The sequence below is a fragment of the Nannospalax galili genome, unplaced genomic scaffold (assembly GCF_000622305.1).
Source record: "Nannospalax galili isolate Female #2095 unplaced genomic scaffold, S.galili_v1.0 scaffold646, whole genome shotgun sequence".
NCBI lineage: Eukaryota > Metazoa > Chordata > Mammalia > Rodentia > Spalacidae > Nannospalax > Nannospalax galili.
Window position 1 is genome coordinate 1,786,250 of NW_008355279.1, and position 11,550 is coordinate 1,797,799.

The following is an 11,550-nucleotide window of genomic DNA, read 5'->3' on the forward strand; positions in this document are numbered from 1 at the left end:
AGGTTTTGAAAAACGGTTCTTGCATCGTAAAGAAAAAAGATTAACCTATCAGGAAGAACCGAGCATATCCAATTACCAATCAAGAGCGGGAAAGAAGCCAAGGCGGGGGGTGGGGGTGAGTGGGGGGGGGTATCATACCCACGCACCAAAGAGGACGTCATTCTTCAGTCTCTGCCAATAAGCAGTGGCAAGGGGCGGGGTAACATGCGTATCTATTGCCCCAAAATACAATCTGTAGTACAACTGCCTAAGCCATCCTCGACTCTCGCCGCGCTGGAGTGAACTCCTGGCTGAGTCCCTCTGGTAACATGCTTCCCGCATTCCTGGCCGGGGACAGTCAGAGCCGAGTGCCTCTTTCTCAGCAGAGCAAGGGTTTTCCGTCTACCAGCTCTCACAGGCGCGCAGAAAGTGCACCGTAACTTTGCGTTATCTTACAGGAACTGGGAGTCGCGCGCTACCTGAAGGGGTGGTGCTGTGGAAGTGCGCATGCGCATATGCTTTGTGGAGGCGAGGCCGCGGCAGACCGCAGAATCCTGGGAGTTGTATTCCTCGCGCTGGCGGAATCCGCAGGCTGCTGTGGACTCCTGGACTCCATTTCCCAGGAGCCTTCGCGGCCTCAGGGCGGGCGGCTCGGCTCGTTAATGAGTTCGAGAAAGCCGCGGCGCGGCCCACCAGGTTCCAAAACAAGGAAATGAAAGGGGGAGGAGGGACTGTGAGTGCCTGCGGGAGCCGCCGCCGCCGCTGCCGCGGAGGAGGAGGAGGAGGAGGAGGCGGAGGAGGAGGTGGCTGCCGCGGCCGCCGCGGAGTCCCTTGCTGAAGGCGGACCGCGGAGCGGCGGGTGGCGCGCGCGCGCCCGAGCGGCGGCTGCTGGAGAAGTGGAGCGGCGGCGGCGGAGGAGGGACTGAGTGGCGGCGGCCCCCGCGTCCCGGTGCCTCTATGGGGGAAGCAGACAATGGATTATGATTTCAAGGCGAAGCTGGCGGCTGAGCGGGAGCGGGTGGAGGATCTGTTTGAGTACGAAGGGTGCAAAGTGGGACGCGGCACCTACGGGCACGTCTACAAGGCGAGGCGGAAAGATGGGTAAGAGCGCGGGCGGGGGAGTGGGCTTGCCCGGTCCTCGCCCCTGCGGCGACCCTTTGCGCTGGGTGGGTCGGAGCCCAGGGGGCCGGGCGGTGGGGGTCCTGGGGCGGCGTCCCGCCATCGACTCGCTTCTTGCGGGCTGCCCCCCCCACCCCGTTGCGCCCCTCAAAGTCCCGCGGAGCAGCCTGGTCGGGGGTGTTGGTCCCGCTGTGAGTCGCCTTCGCGTGCTCGCAGCGGGCGGGACCCGGGCGGAGACCGCGCCTGGAGGTGGAGTTGGGGGTCTGGTCTCTGGGGACACTCCGCTGAGGAGTCATCCGCCTTGGTCCTGGACTGGTGACGGTCGTTGTGGAACTTCCAATCCGCGGAGTGCCTTCCCGGGGCGGCGGTTTGAAAGCTCGCGGGGAAGCCCGAGCGGTAGGGTCCTGGTTGGCCCCGGGTCTTACTCCCTGCACGTCTCGACCTCCGTCTGCGGGACCAGCCAGCCCGCTGGCCTCTCCGCGAAGCTCAGGTCCCTGTCTCTCACCTGGGGATTTCCTGACCCTTGCTCGATCCACACTGTCACACTCTGAATTCAGCACCTCCTTCCCGAAGGTGGACGCTTGAGATCAACTGTTCACTAGCGTTAAGTCGAGTTTTCTGGTGCCTGTCTCCCTTGCCTCCTGGATATCTTGGGTATTTCTTTTTCTTTCTTAGTAAAAAAAAAGTCTTGAGTAGTCTTTTTAAAAAATACTTATTTTTAGTTTTATGTGTACAAGTGCATTGCCTGCATGTATGTGAGTGCACCTGTGTCGTGCAATGCCTTGGAGGTCAGAAGAGGGCATCGGAGTCCCCTGGAACTAGAGTATGGATGGTTCTTAGTCGCCATGTGGGTGCTGGGATTCGAACCCGGGTTCCGCTGAGCCATCTCTTCAGCCCCAGTCTTGAGTATTCTTATGTCCTCCTTTCATCCTCTATCAAATGATTGCGTGCTAGGGGTTATCAACAACCTAGATTATCAGAAACAGAATACGGAGTGATACAGACCTGGGCCTGAACCATTGGTTTCCTGGGAGTTGAGGGAGAACACTGCTTGTTATCATAGTAAAAGACAACATCTTTCCTTCGTTGCTGGAGGGCAGACCTGCTTGGACAGCAGGGCAGTAGAACCAGCTTCCTGCCTGCAAAGGATTGGTTTAAACCATTCCCTCTGTCCCATGCTAGGAGAAATTCCCTTTCCCAAGGTTCCGTATCTAGAAAGATCCTACAGCCTACCTTAGACGGTAAAGATTGTCAAACTGTCCAAAAGAGGGATCTTAGGATTGTAACGGAGCTTTTTTTGAAAAGATTATCAGCCACCACCCTGTAAGATTTGAAGTATTGCTCACCCTTCTTCACGTTGTATTATAATTTGATAATGGTCGACTGACGAACTCTAGGGTCAAAAATAGCTAGTGTGTGTGCTAATAAGAGGAAAAACAAAACACAGCCTTATAAAGTATTTTTATATAAACTACCCTGAAAATGACAAAGTACTATCCAAGTTTAAACGATCGTTATTACCATTTCAGGTAATGTTCTTTTGTAATAACTGCAGGACAAGGGTTCTCAGTTTGTCTCTGTTGCTGCTTTTAGTTAATTACCAGGTGTCCTCAGTGCAGGTCAGAGCCTGAGGTACTGTAATTGGCTTTGTGTTTTGTTTTTGGAGTCTCCACTCCACTTGTTATCCTGGTGTTTCAGTGAGAATCTTCTCAGATACATTTGCAGAAAGCATATCCAGTGTTACTATTTGGGCAATGTCGTTACAAAATAATTGTGAGACGGATTTTTTCCCCTTAATCTTCATGCCAACTTTGTAATATATAACATTTAGAATTTCAAAGATGTGTTTAAATTAAAAAATTTAAAGTAAGTTTCTTTGGCAAGGCAACTTTTGAGAAAAGTTAAAAATTCTGCTTCTGAATTACATTTGAATAGCTGGGCTTACATCAAAAAAACCATTCTTGCTTCTATTTATTTTTGAATGTCTAATAAAGTTCTTGATTGAAGTACACTTCCTTCTTGAGTGAAATTTGTTAATTAGAATAAATAATGCTTCTTTAGTAAAGTAAGATCAGTTTGTGGATCTTCAGAGTAGACAGTTTTTTTTTTTTGGTCATCCTGGCCTGAACAACTGGATGTGGAGGGCAGGCTGGCCTTGCTCTCACAGAGATCTGCCTGCCTCTGCCTCTTGAGTGTTGGTATTAAAGATGAGGGCCACTACACCTGGCTAAGTACACAATTTTTAAAAAAACACGAAGAATAAATATTCCACACAAACCACCATATCACATGTAAAAGAAACCATAATAGGTTTTCTTTCTTTTTTTTTTTTCTTGGATCAGGTGTCTGGTCCAGATGTGTGGCTTTACACTAAACACCCCCTCTCCTGTGGGCCTGTAGTGGGTTTAGTTTTCTTTTCATTACTAATCAGCAATTTGAAAGAACAAAAGGTTTTAGTGATGGTTCTCAACTGTGAAGCAGATTTGCATAGTAAAGGATTTTACACTCTGATCATGGTAAATTACAGTTCATCTCTATTCAGATTTTATTTTGGTAGGCTCAGACAAACGAATAATGCTATTTTAGGGAGCAAGAAAAATCATACAGGCATGTTAAAGAGAACTGATTCTAGTGTATGTAATGTATATAGCCAACAAATTGTTAGGTCTGTAGAATAAACATTGGAAGAAGTAACTATCAGTAGAAAAGCCTTTGCTTATGATTTAATGTTATTTTACAGAACCTTTCACAGCTACTCTTCAAATAAGACTTTAATTTAGGCTATGTTATATAGTATAAATTTAGATAATGTAGAAATGTAAGCTATGTCTGAGTTTTTATCTTTTATTTTTAACTGATGCATGAAGATTTACATATTGTGTGGTGTTAAGTGGTGCTTTGATCCATGTATACATTGTATACTGTTTAAATCAGGGTAAACATATATCTCCTCAAACATTTATCATTTCTTTTGTATTGGAAGCATTCAGAATTCTTATTTATAGCATATTTAAGATGTACAGTATCTTACTGTCTACAGTTATTCTGCTGTACAGTATAGCATCAGAACTTTTTTCTGTTTTTTTTTCCCTTTAAAAATGTTATTCATTTATCTTTTTATTCTGAAAGAAAAATGTTGATCCCCTTTTAAAGAAAATCAGGCTTGGGGCTATTGAGATGGCTCAGTGGGTAAAAGTGCTTGCCCCAGTCCTGATGACCTGAGTTTGATCTCCAGCACTGACATGGTGAAAGGAGAGAACAGACCGTAAAAGTTGTCTTCTGACCTCCACATGTAAATACAAAATAAAGCACAGTTTAAATAAAAAATCAGGCTTAAACTTGATTAAAAATTATTTATTATGTGTGTATATATGTGTGTAGGCCCAAGTGTCATAGCATGCCATGGGTGGGGGGGGAGTCAGAGGACAACTTTGTGCTGGTGGTTCTCTGCTTCTACTTGGATGTGGATTCTAGAGATTGAGTTCAGGTTTCCAGGCCTGCGTCATCAGACAGCAAGCACGCTTTTTTTTTTTTTTTTTTTTTTTGCTGAGCCATCTTGCTGGCCGTAATTTATTTATGGGTTCTGGAGTAAAACCTAGGACTTTATGAGTGTTAAGCATGCAATCTGCTGAGCCCCCGACGTTGCTCTTTTTAAAATTTATTTATTGTTATTATTTTTAAAAAGTTTTTGTTTTCTTGAGGCAGGGTCTCTGTGTAGCTCCAGCTGGCCTGAAACTTGCTATGTAGACCAGGCTGGCCTTGAACTCACAGAGATCTGCCTGCCTCTGCCTTCTGAATGCTGGGATTAAAGGCATGTGCCACCACGCCTGGCTACAATTGATTTATTATTTTTATTTTATATGTATGAGTGTATTGCCTGCATGTATGTAAGTGCACCCAGAAGTCAGAAGAGGGTGTTGGATTCCCTGCAACTGCAGTTACACACTGATGGTTAGCAGCCATGTGGGTGCTGGGAATCAAACCTTGGTCCTCTACTAGAGCAGTGTTCTTGACCTCTGAGCCAGCTCTCCAGCCCCCTCCCTGAGTTATTCTTGAAGAGAAACAAGTTCAAAATATTTTAAAACTTTTTAGTATGAGCAAGAATTTACAAAATAATTTTTCATTAGTAAACGTTGCACATAGGCCTGGGGATGGTAGAGTGCTTGCTTAGCATGCATGAGGCTCTGGGTTCCAGTACTCCATAAACTGGGCTTAGTGTCACACTATAATCTTAACACTTGGGAATTGGAGATGGGAGGATCCGAAGTTCAAGGCTATATGAGGAGTTCAAGGTTAACCTGTTTTACGTGAGACCCTGTCTCAAAAAAAAATTGTACACAAAAGTTTATAGTGACAGGGCTGGAGAGATGGCTCAGTAGTTAAGAGCACTGTCTGCTCTTAGATGCTTGGATTCAGTTCCTAGCGTGTGATGGCTCACAACCATACAAGTCCAGTTTGAGGGGATCTGATGTTTTTTTTGTCCTCTGTTGGCATCAGGCACACGTGGTACACTTACATACATATGGGCAAAACACCCGTATACATAAATAAATCTAAAAGAAAGAAACACTTATAGTGACAAATTTGAAGACAGTCTCCAGTTGGAAACACTTTTTAGTATAACTGAAAAAGGAATATTGTGAAAAATATGTGTAAAATGTTTTTTATTAAAAGATTCAGAGAAACATGATTCTACAACGACAGCATTATGTCTGAAAATTTGTACCGAGCAATACTACTGTTCAACTTTGTATCATTTATTTAATCTCTTAAATCACTCCAATAAAAGAATGTTCTGGGCTAGGGATGTAGCTCACTGGTAGAATGTTTGCCTAACATGGGTTGGAGCTCTGAGATTGAAAAAAAAAGTTCCATTTTTGTTCAGTGTTTTTGAAAGATACGTGGTAATTGAAAGTGAAGTGGCCGCCAGACATCTTAGCGTTTCAGTTTTGTCTTGGGGTTTTGGATGAGTAGTGGTGAGCCCCTGTTTTTATGTAATGTGAAGCCTTTCACAAGTAGGTCCAAGTGTGTGTAGATATATGGGTAAATAATAGGTACAGTAGCATCTGCCTGTTTTTGATAGGATTTTTTCACAGTTTATAGTTAAATAGATTCTATTGTTTGCATTTTTATTGGTGACCCCTGAAGATTAAAGATGTTTCTGTATGATAATAGTAGTTTAAAACTTTCAAGACATTTTAGATCTAGTTCAACTTCCCCTTTTGACACATGAGAAACTCAGAGCTTTGAGAAGATATTTGTTAAGTCCATAGTCTCCCAGCAAAGATGAGACCTTCAGTCTAGGTGGGAGTTCTTGTATTTTTAGTGCATTTTTGCCTTCCTAATCTGAGAGGAAAACCAGAAAGGCCATTTTACCTCTGGTGTTGATAATTTTATTGTACATACTTCTTCCATACAAAAAAAATGCATGCACTATACCTCAAAATATGGAAAAAAAAAAGTCACATAAAAGGGACTTTTTTTAAAGTGTAGGGACTGGAGATATACAGGGTATAGGGCCCAGTCTGTCTGTACAAAGCTCTGGATTCAATTCCCAGCACGACAAAAAACAACAAAAAGGAGCTCAGGTCTTCAGATTGTTCTGTGTAGCTGCTTTTCTTCATCCCTGGCTACTTAGGTCACTGTGTGATTTGCACAGTAGCAGAATTGGTCTCTGCCTTTAGTCTTTCTTCATTGTAGACCAAGATCCAAGTTGCTGCTAGTCTTATTTCCCCTCAAAATAAAGTCATATTTTGTTTTGGAAAATTGTGTGTTTCCATGACTTAGAGGATCAGATCTAATCTTCATTTCCTTAGTTTGGCATATAAAGACATATGTAGTCAGATCTTGAAATATATGGCTTTCATATTTATCACCAGTTCTTTCTTTTGTAGTTCATTCAAACTGCTTACTTACTTTTACTTTGTAGCATCAGATTACTCATTTTCTAGGACTTAGCAAGTGTTTCATGTCTAACGTCTTTTGTTTTACATTTTAACTAGAATGGGGTTGCCACTGACATTTATCCCACTCAGTTTCCTTTATCGTCACATACCTGGCAAACTTCTATTCATGCTTTAATTCCCTACTCTAATTGTCTCCTCCCAGAGGTCTTATTCACTCAGTATACTTCTTAGCTATGTTTCTGTCCCTCCTGATGCATGTAATAGCACTACAAGTGATATTAGTGTCTTTCATAAAATGTTAACCTCCAAAGGATCACCATTTTTTTAAATCTCCAGTGTCTTGTATATATTATGCAATAAAAAATTATATTGGCCGGGCGTGGTGGTACACACCTTTGGTTCTAGCACTTGGGAGGTGGAGGCATGTGGATCTCTGTGAGATCGAGGTCAGCCTGGTCTACATAAGTGAATTCCAGGCCAACTGGAGCTACAGGTTGACCCCATCTCAAAAGACCAGGAAAAAAAAATTGTATTGGGCTGTGTGTAGTGGCACATACTGTAATCCCAGCACTCAGGAGGCTGGTACAGTTTCCACACCAGCCTGATCTGCGTAGTAAGTCCCTGTTGGAAACAGACAAACCCAAATTGTTGAATTTTTAAAAGTGCTGTAAATTGGTAAGTATGCTTCATTGACCTCAAGAACAGATGGAAATATTTTATAATTTTTAAAAACTTTTCTTAAGCATTATTTTCAATAATTGTTTTGAAAGCTTGAAATAGTGATATATGAGATAGGTGACTAGATGTATTTCTTTAGTACTAACTAGGTCTAGTGCTTTTAGGCTAACAGAAGATGACCTTGAACTTCAGATCCTCCTTACTCTACTCTTGAATGCTAGGATTATAGGCATGTACCACAACACTTGGTTTATGCAGTTGCTGAAGATAAAACCCAGGACTTTATGTTTGGTAGGGAGACACTATACTAACTGAGCTACGTTCTTAGCTCTAGATCTAATGTATTTTCCCCTCATATATGTATGTGTAATGCCTTTTGGGACCTCTGCCTCCCCTCCTTTTTGAGGCAGTCTTGCTGTGTAGCCCAGGCTGGCCTTGAACTCTCCATCTTTCTTGCTTCAGATTCTAGAGTGCTAGGATTACAGGTGTATGCTGCTGTACCTTAACGATTTCTTTTTCAAAAAATATTATTTTAATTTTTATGTGTATCAGTGTATTACTTACATGTATGTAAGTGCTCCCATGTTGTGCAGTGCCCGCAGAGGTTAGAAGAGGGCATCAGTTTCCCCTGGAACTGGAATTACAGATGGTTGTTAGCTGCCATGTGGGTGCTTGGAATTGAAACTAGGTCCTCTGCAAGAACAGCCTGTGCTCTTAACCACTGTGCCATCTCTCCAGCCCCATAATTTCTTTTGATAGATGTTGATAAAGAAAATAAAGTTTTGAAATACTAAGCATTTATTTTCCTCTTAGACCTTTCCTCTGTCTGCTTTTCTTTGAGACAAGGTTTCAGATGCAGCTCTGGCTGCCTTGTAACTCGTTATATAGATTAGGATGACCTCAAACTCACAGAGATCTGCAGACTTCTGCCTCCCAGAAGTGTTGGGATTAAAGGCATGAGTATAGAGATAATTAGAAAATGTCAAAACTCATGTATTATAGGAATTTATTTGAAATTACAGATTTATGGTAAAAAACAGTAGTGTTGAGATTAAAGGCATGAGTATAGAGATGCTTAGAAAATGTTAAAACTCAATGTATTATAGGAATTTCTTTGATATTACAGATTTATGGTCAAAAAGTATCTTTAACACTTAGTGAAGAAAGTAAACACTGGTTTATATTTAGTTTCTTATTGCAATATAAGCTTTCAAAAATTTTATTTTAAAAAACACGTCGTACAATGCCCACAGAGCTAAGAAGAGGGCATTGCCAGATCCTCTGGAACTGGAGTTACAGACGGTGGTTAGCTGCCATGTGGGTGCTGGGAATTGAACCCAGGTTCTCTGCAAGAGCAGCCAGTGCTCTTAACTGCTGAGCCATCTCTCTATTCCCCCCCTGGAAATAAGGGAGATAATTTTTTTCAGTGAAATTTGATAGAAGCAGTAGTCAATAAACTTTCTGTAAAGCATCAGAATAAAATTAAATACTTTAGACTTTGTATGACTGTCTCAGTTGTATGCATTAAACATTGAGTCTGAAATAGCTTGATAAAGAAAACCAGTGTTTAAGCCAGGTGTAGTAGCTCACGCTTTTATTTCCAGCATTTGTGAGACAGAGGCAGGTAGATCTCTTCGAGTTCAAGGACAGCTGGGACTACAGGGAAATCCTGTGAAAGGAGTCATATCAGTTTTGAAAGGAGTTGAAGATATTTGATTAGTTTAAAAAGAATTTGTAAAAAAGCTTGTGTTTAGTTACAAGGGCGTACAAAGATAGACAACATGACAAGTCTTTCCTTTCCCTGACACACTTTCTGCCTTTCTAGAGGACTTTTCTTATTGTATGTTAAATACAACATTAGGTATGATGAGTGGTATAGTTTGTACATTTCTCTCATTTAAAAAAATATTTTATTATTTTTATGTTATGTGTATGTGTGTATTGCCTGCATGTAGGTAAGTACACCTGTGTCGGGCAATGCCTGCAGAGGACAGAAGAGGCTTTAGAACACCCTGGAACTGGAGTTAGAATGGTTTTTAGCTGCCATGTGGGTGCTGGGATTTGAACCCGGGTCTTCTGCAAGAACAACCTGTGTTCTTAACCACTGAACCATCTCTCCAGCCTGTACATTTCTCTTTTTAACTTAGATACAATTTGAAGATTACATAGCTTATGTACAGAAGTGTCTTGTTGTTAATAGTTTTATTGTATTTATTGACACATAATTTAGTTGTCCCTTTGGATGAACTATGTGATCTTTCTAGCCTTGCCACTGGAATGAGAATCTTAGTGTGTTATTTTGCATATCAGTATATCTGTAAGTTAAATTCCTAGAAACTGTTTACCTTTGGAAGAAATGACTTGAAATTGTTTGCTAATACTGTGATGCACAAGTTATAAATCTAAAGACTCGAGATTAAGAGGTGACCTAGAATATAGGAAAAAATGTTATGACTTTAATGACGTTTATAAGGATGAGCTATGAATTGTTTTCTGTAGGAAATTCAAGTTACTTTTGGATGCTACTGTTTTAGTAGCGCTGATTTTTTTTTTAAAACTAGACTAGGTTTTTAAATACAATGTATGCCAATATTGATGAATTAAAATACGTTTTATTTTCATGTCATGTATTTTGGGACTTGATATGCTGAATAAATGGGTTAATATGTGATGTTAAGTGGTAAACTTGTTCTAAAAATACTCAAGATAGTGCAGCCATGTTTAAATGTTTATATAGAACATTTTAATATATTACAATTTGGAATTTCCTTGGTGGTGTCTTTAGAATAAGAATATTTGGATCTTAGCTTGGTTTGGTGGCATGGCGGCACATGCCTTTAATCCAAGCATTGGATTCCGGGGGTTCGGGGGGGGGCAGGTGGCAGAAGCAGGCAGAGCTCTGTGAATTCAAAGCCAGCCTGGTCTACCCAGTGAAGAGTATTTGAAGCTTAAAAACTCTAACATGCTTTTCAAAGATTAACTTGTTTATTTTGCAATGTGGTGGCTCTATACTATTAGTACTATCTTTTGGTTCTAAAACACATTTTAATATTTGAGTAACTAATGTGACCATTTCTTAAAAATAGATTATGTTTTTGGTCTGGAACCATACAGAGTTAGCCGACAATGCTATTTAAAGATTTTTGTACATTTATAAATAGCTGGTTAGTCCAACACTTCCTGTAATAGCTGTTTTGAGCATGCACTGTGCAGGATAAAAGAGAGTCTCAAGAGAGATGACAGGATGTAATTCAGGATTCAAGTGTGCAGCAGTAATTTTTTTTAATTGAGGTTTGAGTTCTTATATAGAAGTGAGTGATTAATCAGAGAGAAATAAAAACCTTTAAAATCCTCAGATAATTGGTGTCCCCATAAAATATCTTTAATTTCAAATATAATAAGTACCTTTTGTGGTGCTGGGGATCAGACAAATAATAAATAAGTCTTGTTGCAGGAAAAGCATGTCTTTCTTGCAGAAACTTCAAAGGTGTATTTTCTGTTTAAAAACAGAAAAGAAGGGCTGAAGAGATGACTCAGCGCTTAAGAGCACTAGCTGTTCTTGTAGAGGACCTGGGTTCCATCTCCAGCAACCCCACATGGTGGCTAACAACCATTGTTAACTCCAGTTCCAGGGGACCCAATGCCCTCCCTCTTCTGACCTCCTTGGGCATTGTACTCATGTGGCATACTTAAATAAATGTATGCAAAATGCTGACACATGAAATTAAAGTAAATTTAAATTTGCCAGACGAGGTGGTGCATGCCTTTAATCCTAGCACTTGTTGCTGAGTTCAAGGCCAGCCTGTTCTACATAGTGAGTTCCAGGCCAGCTGGGGCTACAGGGAGACCTTGTCTCAAAAAGACCAAA

The 11,550-nt window shown here is 41.4% G+C and overlaps 1 protein-coding gene across 3 annotated transcripts in view; it reads left to right on the forward strand.

Annotated features, from left to right (window-relative positions):
• The first annotated feature begins 697 nt into the window (after positions 1 to 697).
• Cdk19 (cyclin dependent kinase 19) overlaps positions 698 to 11,550 on the forward strand; it is a 218,973-nt gene continuing 208,120 nt past the window's right edge. Inside the window, exon 1 of one of the 3 annotated variants that reach the window (XM_008852410.2) lies at positions 698 to 1,080. In XM_008852410.2, coding sequence (XP_008850632.1) covers positions 953 to 1,080 — 128 coding nt within the window. In that variant the 5' untranslated portion in view covers positions 698 to 952. The remainder of the gene's footprint in view (positions 1,081 to 11,550) is intronic. The other 2 variants (XM_008852412.3, XM_029555722.1) reach the window with 2 other exon arrangements.